Source organism: Vanellus vanellus (assembly GCF_965231255.1).
Source record: "Vanellus vanellus genome assembly, chromosome: 4".
Classification (NCBI taxonomy): Eukaryota; Metazoa; Chordata; class Aves; order Charadriiformes; family Charadriidae; genus Vanellus; species Vanellus vanellus.
Genome location: NC_138909.1, coordinates 73,836,026 through 73,853,997, shown reverse-complemented (window position 1 = coordinate 73,853,997; position 17,972 = coordinate 73,836,026). Strand labels below are relative to the sequence as shown.

At 44.0% G+C, this 17,972-nt stretch overlaps 1 protein-coding gene across 1 annotated transcript in view; it reads right to left on the bottom strand.

Moving 5' to 3' along the window:
- Positions 1–686: 686 nt before the first annotated feature.
- The window catches only part of PDGFRA (platelet derived growth factor receptor alpha), a 32,702-nt gene continuing 15,416 nt past the window's right edge, over positions 687–17,972 (bottom strand). Inside the window, exons 8-23 of the mRNA XM_082482288.1 lie at positions 17,723–17,838; positions 17,128–17,254; positions 15,889–16,082; positions 15,333–15,427; positions 15,086–15,218; positions 10,618–10,722; positions 9,770–9,880; positions 9,321–9,474; positions 8,064–8,230; positions 6,790–6,905; positions 6,122–6,244; positions 5,396–5,507; positions 3,765–3,864; positions 3,543–3,648; positions 2,600–2,835; positions 687–1,716 (exon numbers count right to left, since the gene is read on the bottom strand). Of these exons, the coding sequence (XP_082338414.1) occupies positions 1,569–1,716; positions 2,600–2,835; positions 3,543–3,648; positions 3,765–3,864; positions 5,396–5,507; positions 6,122–6,244; positions 6,790–6,905; positions 8,064–8,230; positions 9,321–9,474; positions 9,770–9,880; positions 10,618–10,722; positions 15,086–15,218; positions 15,333–15,427; positions 15,889–16,082; positions 17,128–17,254; positions 17,723–17,838 (2,143 nt within the window). The 3' untranslated portion in view covers positions 687–1,568. The remainder of the gene's footprint in view (positions 1,717–2,599; positions 2,836–3,542; positions 3,649–3,764; positions 3,865–5,395; positions 5,508–6,121; positions 6,245–6,789; positions 6,906–8,063; positions 8,231–9,320; positions 9,475–9,769; positions 9,881–10,617; positions 10,723–15,085; positions 15,219–15,332; positions 15,428–15,888; positions 16,083–17,127; positions 17,255–17,722; positions 17,839–17,972) is intronic.

Below are 17,972 nucleotides of genomic sequence, written 5' to 3'. Positions count from 1 at the left end.
ACTGAATTAAGGTTAAGGTTGAAAGCTGAGCACCAGAAAGGATGGGGCCCTTCGCAGTGATGTACCTTTTTTCACATGTAAGTCTTCCAAAGCATCATATCTCAATAACACATTGTAGAGCGATAGCAGTAATCATAATACTTTGTTCATATAAGTGGTGTCAAAAGACAACTATTGCAGGCTGAGAGCAGGTTCATTTTCATGCACCTTCTTCTGAAAAACACTCCTAGAAGCAATTACCGTTTGTAGCTACAGTCTGCAAAGATAATAGTCAGAGTTTTCTGTTCCTGTTATAACCTGAAAACTAAGACAAGAATGTTTGCTGCAGAATTATTTCTGCTTATTTGATCTGGAGTTTCAGGCTGGGAGAGATGTCTTTGTTCCTTGAGCAGTTCCAATATCAAATCAATTCTTCACAGCTAACCGCAGGATAAGATTTCTTTTGAGTACCCGTGAAACACTAATAATGGATGTTGCTGGTGATTTATCATAAACTTCCATTCTGGAGCACGGTGAAAATCTGGCATAAATTAATATTTATTTCAAATTAAATTTTTAGAACCTCACCTAATCAGAGGACAATAATTGTTTCTAGTATATCTAATCAGGAAAACTACTCAGCTCATGACAGAAAAATAAATCTTAAATTTTTCTCCATGTTAAAGTAGTTTTAGCTAACCGGAGCAGTTACCATACTGCGTACAGCCAAATAAAAGAATTGTTTCATAAAAATTTTTAGGTCATAAATTTTTTCCTTGTACTTAAAAAAGTTTCTTGAGACTGTGCTTTTACTGAAGGACAATGAATTATAAAATATACATTTAGTGTTACTGAAAACAGTAGTAGTATTATCTTGAAAACAGCTATCTTCTAAGTTAATAAAGACTTACTAGGTTTCTAACACCTATTATAGACTGGGTTTTAATTATTATTATTATTATTATTATTATTATTCCCCTTTACTTGCATTAATGGTAAAAAGTAACATGTTTTGTAGTACCGGTCAGTCCTTTGTGGTTTTAGACCTTTTTGGTCTAAAAGTGGTTTTTGCATGTTCTTCAATTCACATGATAGTTCAACAGCAGCTGACATTGAGATTGAGGGAGGAAGTACACAAAATTCATGAACGATCTCTTCTAAAATCCGCGGCACGTGTTCAACGTGCACCTCAAAAAGTCCTTGAGTAGACAGTTATTTACATAATTGCAACGGTGAAGTATTGCTGCAGTGGAAATTCGATCCATCAAAGTCATATGAATGCCCTTGAAACACAAAACTGGTCTGTTTGTGGCCTTTTCCTTCATCCTCCTACCAGTTCGAACGGCAAACAACACTGAGATGCTACTGAAGTACTGCAAGAAGCAACACTAAAAAAATCCATCTTCGACATGACTCTCTCATTCATACTCAGGCTGATTCGTCTGCCCGTCGCTGGGAGTTTCTCTGTACAAATCCACCTCCTCTTCACATCCTTGACATTGCAATAAAGTGGTTTTCTCTGTGGAGCAGAAGTCTGTAGACGACACGGCAAGCTTCCCCGTGTGCAGAGCTGGAAGGTGCCCGTGGGGTTACAGGAAGCTGTCCTCCACCAGGTCTGAGGAGTCGATCCCAATGTCGTCCATCATGTCAATGTCCTCAATGGTCTCGTCCTCTCTCTTGATAAAAGTAGAGCTACTGGAACCAGTTTCGATGGCGCTTTCTTCAGATGTCTGGGAACTGGAAGAGACAAACATCTCCGAGTTAGAATACATGGCGGATATGGCTGGGTAAGTCCTCTGGTCTCTAGCAGAACTGAACACCATCTCCCCACATGCTTTCTGATCCCTGGCGCAATATTAGGTGGCTCTGACCATGTCTTAGGACATGGCAGACCTTGTATCTCAAGAATAAAGAACCATCTTCAAAAGAAAAGGAGCAGGTTGTTCATATGTTCCTCCAAGTGCTTTCTGCCAGAAACTCGTTAGAGAAATAGCTTTATGACACTGCTGTGACAATAGGTCATTTCCGTAAATCTAGGGAGGTCAGGTGAAAATAAGATAACAACAGACAATAAGATAATAATAACAGAGAGGGGTAATAAATCTTAATCTGGATAGTGCTTCATCCCTCCCTTGAAAATTGTGCAAAAAATATCAAAAAAAGTTTCTAGGTTGCTAATTCTTTATACTATGAATTAAGTGCTGAATTAAACCCCCTTCATTCACAGTAAGGGTTACACAGTGTTGTGCTGTAGTGGAATTGGTCATGCAAAACTGACAAGGGAGCAGTAAAAGGTCCTGGATACTCTGCTGTCAATGAAAAGAATACCATGGAAGATGTTAAAAAAAACTTGTCCTACATTTTGGAGCTCTTCTCACACAGAATAAATCCATGCCTTGAGACCATACATGCAGCTCCAAGGCTCTGAGCTGTAGGGGCAAGATGTGTTGCAAAGTCACCAGTCATATTGTCATCCTTACACGGGACCTTCTCAATAAGTAGTCCCAGTAGAGCCAAGGAAACCATTTGCACACTAGGATGGTAAAAAGTGTTAACGCACACCGCCAAACATAACCTAGAATGGGGACTATGGGCCATGTGGTCTGTAAACCTCACATACCTGTGCCTGTTCCTTTTGCCAAGTTCATCTTCAGAAACCGGGTCGATGTCAGGCAGGGGGATGATGTACCCGCTGTCAGCGCTCAGCCTCTGCTCATCGAATCCGCTCTCCCTGTCCTTTAACTTGTCTTCATTCTTGTAGGTGACACCAATGTAAGCGTTGTCACAGTCCCCCCTCATGCGTGTGACAGCTGGGTGATCACTTTTCAGGAAGTCCAGGTGAATCTTCTCGTAGCTCTGAAAATGTTCATTTCAAACCCCTCATTAGATGCTATTCGCTAAGACCACCTTTCTTCAGATGAGTAGCTGTGATTCATTAACCCAGCAGATATTCAGCCCTGTGAGCCAGCAACACTGGATGGAGAAGCCCAGCATCTTCGAGTGATTGGGAATTTGAAGACAAGCCAGTTTTAGAAGATGCCAGAGTGAGTGTGGCAGCACAGAGCAGACAAACAGATGTAAAAGAGGGGTAGCAAGAGGGTGAAAGGATGAAGGTAGGTGAGAAATGAAACACTGAATGATGGGGCAGCCAGAACTTGTCCAGAGATATCAGAAGTATGAGCGGAAAACTTGCTGGTGTCAGGGTCCAAAGAGGGAGATAGGGAGATTATACATGGGGGCCAAGTCGTCCCTTTTCTAGAATTCTTTCACTGCCTAGAAAATTCTGTGAAAATATATAAAACTCATTCTCCAGTGGAAACATTGAGTTGATTGGATTTCATTAGAAACGGCGAGTTTTGCTTCCAGCTAATGCTGCAAAATTGCTTCTCTCAGTAACTTAGCTTCATGTTCCCCAAACAGGCAATGTCCCTGTCCAAATCATGTAATTCATGTAGGTTAGGATGTCCCAGTTCAGTGCTCAGGGCTCTGATGGCTGAAACAACGCTTATAATTCCCTCTAAAACAGTATATAGAAAGCACAGAGGAAATTCCAAAGAGCAAACCTTTTTGTACTCCCCAGGCAACAAGCTCTCCACAATTTCACTCAAATGGTAGAAAGAAGGTCTTTTCTCTGGTTCACTGTTCCAGCACTTCACCATGATCTCATACCTGCAGATAAGATGCGAAACCAATTTAACCAACGGGGAAAAGAAAATGAGTAACCAAAGAGAAAGCCAAATTGTCTGGAGACCGGCCGGGTAGGGAAAAGCCAAATGCACACATACACTTCATTGGTAGCATGATCGGGTTTGGCCATTCGGTAGCCGCTCTTGATTTTATTGTAGAAAGTAGAATCGACCATCATGCCAGGATATGGTGTGCCACCTGCGTGTAAAAAAGAAGAAAAATTACTAGTCTGTACTTGACTAACCATGCAGAGCTCCCGAAGATTGTCTTGCTGTTAATGTCAAAAATTGTTAATGCTATAATTTGACATGCCATCAAGCTGAATCTTTCCCAGGCAATGCTTCACATCAGAGCTGTTGTCTTGACCACATTAAGCCCTGATGTGATGCGTTGGCTGGGAAAGATTGAAGTTAGGTACTACTTAGAAAAAAATCCCTTTGTGGTGTTTATAGTGTGTATTGACTGGGCACAGAGGCTGGATGATACCTGGATCGGGTCATCGGCCCGCATTTGGAAGACCTGAGGTCATGGCTCTGCTCTGCCACTGACTTTCTGGGCGACCTCAGGCAAGTCACTTGCTCTGTCTGGTTTTATTGCCTTTGGCACCTGCATGACTGCTGAGTGACATGGCCTGACTTATTTGCCTCATGTAAGGTCAAAGCCTTGGTGTGAGCCAGTCCCTCCGTGCCCAAGTCTTCCCACCTTGGCAGGTAGTTTTAGACAACAGCTAACATGTCGGGTGGACGGGCTGTCGTAAAGTTTGGACTCGGCCCCTGAGCTGACACGGTTAAGTGATCATTTGGGGCTACAGCATACAGACATCGCTGGTGTGTAAACTGTTAGCTGTGCCGCAGCTCCTGAGATATCCAGCAGCACTCCCGTGCCTCCCAGGGATGCTGGATCCTACGATGCCCAGAGATTACTGTAATCAATACCGTAAATAGTGGTGCAACTGCTGTTTTCTGAGAAGCGGCTATATGACAACTTATTCTAGAAAATGACATTAGGCTTGGGGTTGCCATGGGGCAGTAGTAGATGCCATACAGGCGTGATTAATTCTGCTCAGAGTAAATCTGGGCAATGCACGCTTACTGAAGCAGGGCAGCCACCCTCCCGGGAGGCTAATTAATCAGGCTGAGGAACGAGCCAGGCTGTTCCCAGCTGGGAACTGTACATTGTCTGTAACTGCTATACGTTGTCATAACCACTTTGCGCTGCCATAAACCAACTGTGTGAACAGTGCTGACCTGGAAATGAGAAATCAGCGTCCCAGAAGATTGACATTTGTTTTCTTTCTGTAATGGGACTAAGACGGGCTCTTTCGAAATGTGTATATGAAGAGACTGTTTCAAACCAACCGCTGGGCTGGGCTGCAGCCCCAGGCGCCCCATTGCAAGGGGGAAGCATGTTCCTTCTCCTATTATCCAGGAAATCCATCCTGGCCCGGCACACCAATACTTTTCCACAAGAGCTTTTCACTCAGTGCTTTCAGTTTTCTAGCAAAATAAAAGTATCTTGCAAAAAAAAAAAAAATCTAAAGAGAACTTTGGGAGAGCAGGGACATTTTACTTCACACCCAACACTGGGATCTGAAACCCCATATAGAAGAATAACTAACCGTTGACTTCACACGTATATTTTTACTGTAGAATTTGAAATACTTCATGTAGAACAGCTTGAACTGAAATAGCTTAATCGCTACACATAAGAAAGTCTTCACAGTACATACCAAGAGAAAATATTTCCCAGAGCAGAATGCCATAAGACCAGACGTCACTTAATGTTGTGTACAGATTGTCAAAAATGCTTTCAGGTGCCATCCATTTTACTGGGAGGAAAGTCTGTAGCAAAAAGAAAGAAACCCCAAACCGCACGGATTAGTCATTAAAGAAATGCTTGCCGTTACAACTGCTGTTTGATAGCCACGATTAACATCTCTCTAATAAGAAAAGTTGTGTTAACCTGCCTAGTGTTTATTTTTAATTCCGTATAACACACGGGTACCAGGATTCTAAGGAATGCTACTATTTGCTCCCCACAAAAACTAATTAAGCCACAACTGTATTCGTTTTATTACTAACAAATGACCGGGCTGATTGAAGGTGTGATACAAAAGCTGGCACTGCCGATCTAGGTCTGATAGTCATTGACTGAAGTGTCGCTACTCTACATATCACAGTGACAATTCCTTAATAATTTATCCAGTCACAAAACATGCCAGTTAAAATGTAAAAGCCTGTGAAGTGCTAAGTGTGGCCAAGTGCTTTTCAACTTTAAAGCAGAATTAGGAAAGTTACAGGAACTAATGAGCTGAAGAAAAATTGTTCTCAGGAGCGTTCATCCCAATAGTCAATTAGTGTGACTAACACTGAAGGGCGAGGACGTTAAACAGCATTTAAAACTGACACTTCTCATTTCAGTTAAAGCAGAGCTCAGGAGATTAAGAAGTACATACGCTGCCCTTGGAGACATAGTTGGAATCATGCATGATGTCTCTAGCCAGCCCAAAGTCACAGATCTTCACGATTTTTCCCTGAGCCAGGAGGACATTACGAGCTGCCAAGTCACGGTGCACACACTGTATGGAGAGAAAATAAGTTGTTCAAGGACGTGCTAATTCCACGAGGGCCACTTCCCTTGCAAAGACCCCTGAAAAAGGTCTATTAACTTTCTGAGCACAGTCTTACCAAGCCCTTCTACTGAGCAGGTACCTGTACTGCCCCACCAGCAGGGGCAGGGAGGCACCAGTCCTCAGAACCAGTGGGGAGAAGACAAAAGTGATGCCACCCTTTCCCCATCTACCCATCATGTACTAGTGATACGTCTATGCTTCTGACCATGCTGGCCTGGGGCTGTATGGACCCTCTACCCAGACCCTGCTTAGATCCACCACCATCTCTGCTGGACCCTCCACCGTCTCTGGTGGACCCTCCACCACTGGCTGCTGCTTTGATTTTTCCAACCACGCTGGTCTCAGTTGCCAGGTAAGTGAGAAAGCCCTCTACAGCCCCAGAAAGAATATTATATTCTGTCGTGTTTTCAGAATCTAAATTGAAACCCGTAGTTGGAGACAAAGATGTTTCTACACTTCCTTATATTTTACTTACTTTTTTATTTACTTACATTTTTAGAAGCCAGGAATTCCATTCCTCGAGCAACCTGGTAGGTGAAGCTCAGCAAATCCAGTAGGCTGAGGCCCTCCGAACTGTCATCTGAAAGAAGGTTTTTGACTTCTGATTCTGTTGAAAAAGAGAGAAAAATGTGTTGGTGCTCTGGAGTGTGAAAGCAACATCCGTTTCCCCCTACCTACCATGATTCTGAGCTGATGACTTTAACAGAATACCATGACCCAACCAGTCTTTTCATATTAACTAACCACTTTTCACGTCAGCGTCAGTCACTGACACATACTGCATTCTTAAAAACATCCAGTATTAAATACAGGTTTGGGGTTTTCTCTTGTCTGTATTTTTTTTTTCCCTGGAGAACTGCAGGAAAAGGTGAAGTTAAAAAGGCCCACTGAAGTGTTTTACAGGTTGTTTACAATACTCAGTGTGTGGTACAAAAACATTTATTTAGAGGCGGTGCCTTCATTAGGTTTTTGTGCGTGCATGTACATTCTTATCCGTTTACTTTTGCGGAACGCTGTTACGTTTCCCAGCAAGTATTCACTGGGAATAACCCAATACCAGCAAAAAGGGTTAGGAATCCTATGGCAAGAGTTCTTATTTTTTTATGAACAATGTCAGCAAAATACAGTCAAAATTCAGTGATCCATTTCCCCCGGCTGTCCTAGAGCGCAGCATGAGTACATTAGTCTGCCATGTAAATCTGGGACCGGGTACGGTTCAGTTTCTGAGGCCTAGAGGCAGAAGTGACGGTGCCTATTTTTAAAGCAAAGCATATTTGGTTTCTGAGAAGAGGGCCGGGGAATGGGATGCATTCATTATCTTCATTACATAATCCAGGAAAGTATTTGGGAGTGTTCTGCGTTTGGTAAGTGTCAGTTAACGCGAAATGTAAGTGGAAACAGAGCCATATACATTGACTATTATCATCGTCCATTGCTATTGCTCAAAATCTTGCAAACTATAAGACTAACAAAATCGCCGCCTCCAAAGCGTGCCTCCAGCCCCGCTGCAGGGCACAGCCGCTCAGCGCTCCCACATAGAAGCAAATACACCGCTCGGCACCTTCTGCTCCAGAAGCGCGCGCTCCTGTCCCCAAAGTATAACGAACATCGCAAGCATAAGCTTTTGGCTTATAGTTTATACTGACGCGCTTACAGAACGCAGCTGAGTAGCTTACGTCCATGTAGAGGGCAAAAACAAGATATGCATTATATATAAGAATTATTTGTATTAATGATGTAAGCAGAAGGGACAATTCTATGTTACCTGAGATAGATTTCTTCTTATATGAAGCAGGCCGGTCATACACGGATCTCTGAATATCGGAGTATTTAGATCCCTCCTTCCTTTCCAGCATTGGCACATACTGAGTGGTATCAGCTTGTTTCATGTCCATGTATTCTCCAGTGTTTTCAAATGATAATATCACGTAACTGAAATTGGGAAAAAATACAGGTGTATCAGCTAATATTGCCCTGGTGACGCCGCTGCCACAGCGTCCCGTAGATCTAACAGCTCTCCTATGGTGTACAACTGTACTGCTGTGAAATATAAGAGTGTACGAGCTGGCTTCTTGATGGGGAATCCATAAAGATTATGTATTACTACATGGCCATGTATTACCCCATGTTAGTACATGTTACCATATATCACTCTCGTCAAACACAAGGGCTTCAAACTTACCCTTTGGTCAATAGTCAAGTACGTAAACACATACCGCCTAACTTCCCCAAATCCCGCTCAATTCAGGTATTACTACCTAGGGCTTTTAGTCCAAGGTGTTCCAAACTAGAGGGGTAATTTATTCATCCAGTTTTCATCAAACCCATGCTGAACAAACCCATGCTCAGAGGACTAGTCCTGGCTGCACTCGGCTACCGAGTCAGTTGGTTTATTTGCCTGAGTGATTTTTTGAAGGAATCTCTGCTCACCTTCTAAATCCTGCCTAGTTTTATGACATTGCTTTGTTGCTGAATGTATGATGACAGGCTTCCTCCACTGAATAGGAATTCCGAATAGGAATCTATTGAGATTGGCTAAACCATTGGTAGATAAAGGAGAGTACTGGAGATTGGAGAACAAACTCTGCCGGGTTGTCTGAAGGGAAGGAGTTTTAGACAGCAGAAATTCCCCAAGCAGGCAAACGAGGAAACTGGGTAGAGGTACTTTACTTTTCAAACTTGGGTGGGTAGAGGCAAAAGGATGTTTTTACAGAAAAGAGGAACACTGGGCCGTGCTTTATTTCTACTGAAGTGTTCTTTGGGACATCAGGATGTCAATGGAGAACCCACGGTGGCCCTGGGGCTGCAGGCGTCTCTACACAGGGGAAACATGGATCTAGGACACATGTCAGGGAGATTGAACAAGAAGTGCCGAAACCTTCCCAGATCTATGAAGCATGATAAATAAAAATCTAATGAGAAGAATTAGGGAGGGGTCTAAAGCAATGAATGAGAAGAATGAAGTAATGACATTTCCTTAAGTTGCAGATCCCACTTTTTTTTTTTTTTCCTTTTTTCCCACCTTCTTGTGCTTTCATCAGCTGGGTTCATCCCAAAGATATCCAAATCTTTCTTTGGCTTCTCTGGGTGTCGGCTCAGGAAATTGTCCCTGTTCTTATGCAGGTAGTTCACCAAATCACCATAAAAGCAGTATTCAGTGATGATGTAAATAGGACCTGATGAAATAAAGCAAAATAATGCATTGATGAGTGCAGCCTTTCAAAAAAAAAAAAAAAGACTTTGAAATTAGTAGAAAATAGACTATAAAACATAAAAAGTATGGGGGGTTAATACACTGTTATTTACTAAGTTATGACTGCAGCTACTATCTAACTACTGCCAAACTAGAAGGTTTGTGAAAACTTTTATTTGTATATATTTATTGTTAAATCCTTTACTTGACATTTTTGTGCTTGTTAAACAGTGAAAAATGGCTCCACAGCAAACCTCCGTTTTGTCAGGCAAACCCACCTGATTTGGTACAAGCTCCAAGCAGATTCACGATATTCAGGTGGGGCCCGAGATGTGTCATGATCTTCAGTTCAGACATGAGCGCCTGTTTTTCACTGGATCTAGCTGTAGCTGTTGGAAAAACACACCAGCCACTCAGCGAAAGCAACCACTGTTTTCACAATAACAAACAATTTCTCCTTGCTTGCCTCGTTAGAGAATTGCTACCATGGCTTCTTGAAGAAGACCGTCATGGTTTCTTGAAGAAGACCGTGTCCTTTACTTGACAAGGGACTTTCTGAAGACTTGGAGAGGAGTTACAAATCACTAATAGAGGACTCATTTGACCCAGCCCCGTATCTGACCCAGCCTGTTTGTCCCTCTGCAGGGGTACAGAGGGTTGCCCAGGTGGCACAGGGGCACTCTACAAGCTGCTAGTTTCAACACGAGAAAGGTCCTCGTGGTTCCTCCAGAATCACTGCATCTGATTCTCAGCTCATGAACTGGAAAATCTTCAGTGAACTTAAGATTCTCACGAGACCTGCCTATTTTTGCTCTGCTGGATTGCTTTCATTTGTTCACAAACATTCATGGCTATTTTATCTTTTTCTGAACTTGCTGAGTTATCGTGGCTGCTACTGTCCATAGAGCTAAAACCAAACTTTGGATGTTTTCAGAAGCCTGGATACTGCCTGAAAAAGAACTGAAAACGCCATTGAAGCAATCTAAGATATAATTTTAAATTTCACTCATTTAACAGCACGTTTTCAACTTCAGATATGGAGAAACTATTTATCACGACCAATGCTTAAATAACCCCGTGGGAACATGCACTACCTAGCTCGAGAAACGGAACGGCGACAACTTACGTTTCAGCATTTTCACAGCTACTTTCATCACCGGTTGAGAGCGACTCAGTCCATATGCAGTCCCTTCGACTACTTTTCCAAAGGCACCGGAACCAAGGATTCGACCTGAACACAAGGGAGAGCATTATTTATTTCAGAGAGTAACAGCAATTCGCCTCATTTCCCGCTGCCATTCCTCTACGGGTTGTGATTCACCATCCCTGGAGGTGTTTAAAAAAAGGGTAGATGTGGTACTTAGGGACATGGTTTAGAAGTGGTTTTGTCAGGGTAGGTTAATGGTTGGACTTGATGATCTTAAAGGTCCCTTCCAACCTCAGCAATTCTATGATTCTGTGATTCTATCCCGTGTGGAAGGAGCACACTCACTCAGCCAGACTACTGGTATCATTATTATTATTATTATTATTATTATTATTATTATTATTATTATTATTATTATTATTACTGTCGTTGTTAAGGCGAAAAGGCAAATATATTTCAAAGAAATGCTGTCATTAAGTACAATCCTTAAATAAAAACAAGCAAGCAAACATCAGGAGCACATCTGCACGTGGGAGTTCAACTCATTCAAATTCGTCCCCGGCTCTGCCCTGCCGCTCTCACTTTACCCTTTCTAATCATTGATTCTCCTGCATTTAAGTTGACTTCTCCGCCACAGTCAGCACCTGACTACAGTACAGTTGTGCCCTCCACTTAAAAATCTGTATTGAACTCCTCAGTTGTAGTTTCGGGCTGTGATATCAATGCTGGGTGCACCTAGCAGTAAGATAGACTGAAGCATGTCAGCAGCACGTTCAGAAACAGACAGGCAGGACCATCAGCGATCCGCAAGAAGCTGAAATACATGTTGATCGCATATGAGGGGAAACTTCTCTGAAGTTTAATGTACAAGTGTGTTTCATATGCTTGGATAAATTTTATTGCAAATTTCCAAGCGCTGTAATGAAACGGCTAATGTTTATACACACTTCGCTCTTCCCACAAATCAATTTAGACCAAAATTTTGGATTTTCATATCCTGCCTCCTGATATGGATACAGCGTGCAGAAGAATTGCGTACAGATTGAGTGACATTTTAGAGAAATACGAACTGCACAAACATCCTCCAAAATACTGTATTTCATGGTTTCCATATTGAAGGGTAAGTTCATTAAGGCAACGCTTACTCAGTGAACAAATCTGTACGTGAGCTCGTATTTCATATTCCTGACAAGCTCTTTATTTTATTTTGTGTTACTTTTTAACTTCCGGCACGGGAAGAATGAGCAGTGACTTTTACTATGGAGATATACAGCATTTTGTCTCTGACGTTCGTTTGCAGTTTGAACTTGCCGCCTTTTATGCTTCCGAAGGTGTTACCTGGCGTGCCATGCCATATGTTTCTGTTATCCTCCAGCTACAGCCCCCGCTTTTATTGCATACACTCTTTTAAAAGAAATTTTCCAGCCAAGCGATATCTGCATCATTAACAAGCACAAGAAACGGTTAAAGCGTGCTTAGCTGGGTTACCGCTGAAGAACCTCTCCAAGACTATGACAGCATAGTTTGTCATGCGCACAAAAACTGTGCGATTTCTTTTCAAGATTCCTGTGCTCCAAAGGTTATTCTTCCCAGTCAGGATGTGAGAAAGCTTCCCACTAAATTCCAGCCTAATTCAAACAACCCGAGTCTGAAATTTGGCCCCTGAAACTTTTCAGACTGAAGGTCTGGGAGCCACATGGCAGGATGCAGCCCTTCAGAATGTGATGGCATTTGCTGCTGCTCCTTGATCTTCTTGTCTTCACACGCCAGTTCCTCCCCAAACCATATTGTCGGCTGAGCAGGAGGCGCACATCTCCCTTCTCCATCACCTCCGCTGAGCCGGGGTGCGTGTGGAGACGGTGAGAGTGCTTCCGGAGTGGCGGGGAGCCATCGCTGCCGCTTCCCCTTTTCACCCCTCTCCGCAGACGCAGCCTGAGCCCCGTGAGCCCCACGTGTTTTACACTGGAAATTCGGAGCCAGGTGGGAGCTGACTGCTTAAGAGCCGGAGGCATCTGCAATGCCATCACTGTCCTGATGTCGAGGCCTTCAGTGGAGCCCAAAATTCTAGTGTGTGTTTTCTTTTCTCAGTGTAAAGGCAGGGCCGTGATCTGCCCGCCGGAGGAGCAGCACTGCTTCTCTGCCACAGAGGGAGGGTACAGACACAGCAGCAGCTCGATGCTCCTCAAACTAGCCCAGGAACCACGCTTAGGGCTGAGGGCCATTTCAGCCTCTCTTCCCCATCCACAGAGATTATCTGCTGAGCCTGTCGGAGAGGTGCCGGTTTTCGGCTCAGGGGGGACACAAATACAAAGGCGAAGGCTGTGAATTTGTTCCAGACACAACCTTCACAACTGGATGCTTTTTTGGCTAAAATTGAACTGGGATGATCAGCTCACCCCAAGTTAAATCATTACTCTCTTGGTCTCCACCAAAAAAACCAAACAAGTGACAAGCTTTATAATCTACATCCAGTTTCTCCTCTCACGAGAAATTAGGCACCACATCCCTAAAAGCTGTGTGACTTGAATCTTAACTTGCCTTTTGCAAACGGGGGTGGGTCTGACTCTGTGTCAGACCAGCATTTCATTTTATTAAGGCCAGCGGGGCAAGTGGGTGGCTTGCTGGGAAGCGGCGGCAGCAACTCTGTCACCCCTCTACAGCCACCCCAAGATCCTAAGAAACGGCAGCACTCGGACCCCGCTCTTCAAAAAGAGCTGCCCTCGGCCATCTCAGCCGAAGGAGGAGGTCCAGGTCCTGCTGGGACCTCACCACTTCCCAGCAGAGCCAGGAGAAGGCAGTGGCACACAAGCAGCTCGCTGCCGTATCGCCTTTCTCGCGCTGCTACGCATCTTGTAGCTACGTCCACCTTGTGCCGGCTGCTGAGTGCTTCAAACAGCAGAGCGCTACGCACATCGTGGAGGGGCGACAGGCAAAGGGAAATTGGCAGCGTAACCCAAATTTATCAGTTGAAACCCCAGGCAGCCAGCGGTGAGGGTTGGCATTTAACACAGCGCTGTGCTCCAGGCACTACTAGCTAGAAAAACAAACAGATGCCAGCTGGCTTACACAGCTAGGATGGGAAATGCTGGTCTGGCCGAGCCAAAATGGGTTCGTGTCCTGCTTCAGAGCCTCCCTGAGCTAAAGGTGTGATTGCTTTGCTGCCATCTCCCACTTCGAGAAGAGAAAACCCGCACAAACCGGAATTATCAGCCGCAGAAACAAGAGAGGTCGCCACCAGCAAGCGTTTTATACGGCAAAGCTGCCAGCGGGTAAATGTTAACCGTGTCAAGGATGCTTGTACAATCCAGAATCGGTTGCTAAAAGGGACTGTAGCACTAGTTTTTAAAGCACTGACTATCCTGAATATACTTGTAAACAGGAAGGCATTGAAGTAGGCTGGTGCTCATGAGTCAGAGGGAGACAAAGTCACAGTGGTGGTCTGTTAACAACTCAGATCTGACAAATCCTATTTAGGCATATAATTAAAGTCTGGGTTGTAATGAAGTAATTCCATTAAATATCCACCCTCCTCTAGTTTTCAATTAGCAACATGAATTTAATTAAAGGATATCGTTCCTGGACCAAAAATTTTTGTGCTGCTTCTTTGAAGAACTAACATCAATTCTTTCTCTGTGGTGGGGGAAGGAGAACTACACCAGGGGAATGTGTTTCTTAAAATATATCAAACAAAAAAAGCCTTTTGTTTTCTTCTCCTGTACTTTGTGTATGCATCTGGGTGCACAGATACCTCCGACAGAGGGACGCTTTATCAATTTAAAGCGCTATCTGGATAGAACATTAAAAATGTCTATAATCATTACACTTTCAATCAATATAAATGAGAGTTTACACCAGCCCTGAAGAGTTAGTTGCTAACCGAAGTCTCTATGGACTCCAGTGCAGTGATAGCAAAGCAAGAAAGTAGAAGGGGAGGGAAGAAGAACAGTAGCCACAAGAATAAGTCATTAAGTTGCTCAGCACTGATATATGCACATCGTGGATTAATAATTTAAAAAATACTCTAAATAAAACTACATAACTACTTGCAGATTGCTTTGGCCTCTACACATAAGTGTATAAATGTCTTGCAAATAAAAAATGCCAATGCACTTCTTGTGGGTGCCTTAGCAGGAGTGTTGAAGAGGGAATTTAACGCTGGGAGAGGTCCCCTAAGCCATGTGGAGGTGTGCGCTGCCCGTGAGGCATGTGGAGGAGAGCTGGATCGGAGGTGTAGGAGACACTAACCCAAGGAGCTCAAGGCTGACATCACTGGAGGGGAAGAAGAGGATGTGGTAGGAGAACAGAGGAGAACGGACAGGAACAGAGAGGCTCTGGACTTCACGGCCATGAGCTTCATCGCAAATCCCGGTAGCAGAGACCTCAGAGTTCTCCTTAACCATCCTTATCCCCAGAGAAGGATGGGATTAGTCCCTTAGAGGAAACTTACCAAGCACTAACCCGTCTCGAGGAAACTCCCATCTGGAGTCATAAGGCAGTTGCATTGGGTCCACATAAATGTATTCGTGGCCATCGGGGCTGATAGACTCAATGACTCTCCATCTTATCTCATACCTCGGCTTCTGCAAAGTACATTGAATGCAAAACCAACTGTTAGTCCTGTGTTTGACTTCTGAGCAGATCAAAACCCAGCAGGGCTCAACATGCAAACCGAAATAGGTTTTTTTCTACATTACCTGTTTCCATATGATGACCAGGACAATCAGTGAAATTATCACGATCACTAACAGCACTAAGACTGCGGCAGCCACTGTTAGTTCTGATCGCAAGGCTGTGAAGTAAAAAGACAGACCATATTTTCCTCTTGAACCATGAGGAACATGACACACGCACAAGACATCCACCTCCCATACCACTGCAGTTCCCGTGTCCTGCAGATGTGGCAGGAGCAGTCCCTGGGGCTGGTGACTGTAAAGTCTTGCCAAGCCCAGAGCTGCCTTGCCTTCCTGTTTTCAAAACCAAATGCAGAGATCATCTAGAAGAACGTCCCATAGCCAGTGGCCATAAAATGATAAAATGAATCATGGAACCACATAGTAAGCGAAAAAAAGATGCACCATAAAGACCTGTAGAATGCCTCATCTACAGATGTCCCAGGGTGGAAAAAAATCCATTTTCATTTATTTTTATCTGCAACAATTCACATTTTTATCTATTAAGACTGAACTGGGGTGTATTAGAGAGGGCTCAAACTGGCTGCTGTAATTTCACAGAAGGACAAAGCAAACTCACTGGGAGCCACGAGCTTCAGTTCCCGAGTAACAGCACCAAGGTCATTCCTTGCCACACATCGCACAGCCAGGGTTTCTTCTACTTTCTGGAAGGTCACCTGGCTTTGCACCATGTTTTTCTCATCTAGGTGGGCTTCCATGTGTATATCAGAGATATTGTTAGTCAAAAGAGTCCACGAGGTGTCGTTGCTGCACCTGCAGAGAAGAACAAGGGGGAAACAGGCGTTGGGCACAGGTATGAACAAAGAGTGAACAGAACAGCAATCACTTTTCCCTCTTTCTTCTGACAACGATCATTTGAAAGACCAGAAATCCTTAAGACCACTCCTGTGAGAAGCCTACATCTTTCTTCCCTCAGAATAATCTACCTTCAGATCCTCATTACTGCTGCCACTTTGAAGGCTTGACAATGCAGCCCAGCAGCTCTGGTATAGGTAGACCTTGGTGTTGCTATGTATCCCATGGAGTTATAGTGCTGGGTGGATCTCTATTTCTCGCTGAATCCTTAGTGCTGTACAAGGCTCCCTGGGGCAGGGCTAGGAGGACAATTGTCCTACCAGGCAGTAAGTTTTAGCACAATGAGAGTAGAACACAGCTGGGAGGTGCCCAAGGCTGGTACCCTCCTTCCATCCATGGTCTCCCTCTCCCTGGTGGATGACCTCCCAGGGAAAAAACAGTCTCCCAGCAGCTACAGGAGCCAGTCTAGATCTACCAAAAATGGGAGTCACTACTCCACGTGTCTAAAACACTTTGAAGGTGAAAATTATAATTTATCATAGATTCGTAGAACGGTTAGAGTTGGAAGGGACCTTAAAGATCATCTAGTCCCGATAATTTGGGGGGAAATAATTACAAGTGAATATTTAGAAGCACGCAAGAGTGTTAAGGAGGCAGATGGAGCTACCTATGAAATGATGAGAACTCCCTGAATGGAGGGATAGCTACTCCTTGAGATCCTTACTCGAACTGGGACTTTGAAATCTGCTGAGTTTGCTTATTAAGCACAAAGATTTATGAAAGAAACCTCCTGAATCAATGCATTGTTTCTTCTCCTACGGGGTGCGATCAGTAGGAGGGGCACTGACAACCTCTCTCGAAATATAAGCCTCTGAAAAGACAAATCAGATTTATAGCTTACTGGCCCTTAATGAGGAAAGCATGGTACAATAACTAATAACGTTAAGCTAATCAAGGACACAGCCGGTCATATTTTAGATAAGAAAGCACCCACTCCTCTTACTTTTTAATGTCCTTGCAAACCAGCCATTCCACATCCGGAAGCGGGGTCCCCTCCGCCAAGCACCTCACTGTCTGCCCACCGGCAGAGCCATGGTGGTCATCCACGAGGTCTAAGATCAGGGCTGGAACTGGGAAGAACACAGGAGTTTGTTAAAATACTCATCAGGGTCTACAAAAGCAGCCCGAAATTTCAAATAAACCAGGACAGGTATTGTTTGGCCGACAGCTTAGCAACAGCTAGGAACTCATCTAGGAGGTCTTTAACTCCCGTAGGACAGAGCGGATCCTAGGCTAGAGCCACGAAAAGGAAGTGCTGTGGTTATGCCACGTCTTCATGTCATACTAAACGAGCTATCGTCCCCGCTGTCAGCTGGAACAACTTAGGCAGGAGGATAAAGTTTCTTTTTGGCTCAGGGCCAGCGCCGAAGTGAAAGCCAGGATCAGGGTATGAGAGCTCTAAGGACTCGGCACGCACGCACTCCTCCGGACACCCCGCTTCACACCTTTCTTATCGCAATGCTCCAGGCAACCCGATAAGTGTAAGTGGGTCGAGTCTTTGCTGTGTGCCACCAGTTCTGGTGGGCAAGGCTCCTTACCTTGTATTAGCAAGGAGAAGGTGTAGCTTTTAACCTCATCTTCATTTTCAGCAACCAAAGTATAGTATCCGCTGTCTTCTTCCTTGGCCCGGATCAATTTTAAAATACTCTGAAACCTGCAGAAATTAGAGGTTTTGTTTGTATTTTTAAAGCAGGCAAAAAAAAAAATTATCCTCTTCAATGCAACGTATAACTTGGGTATGTGGAGATAACAATCTAGTGACATTTGGCATTTCTAGCATGCCTTAAC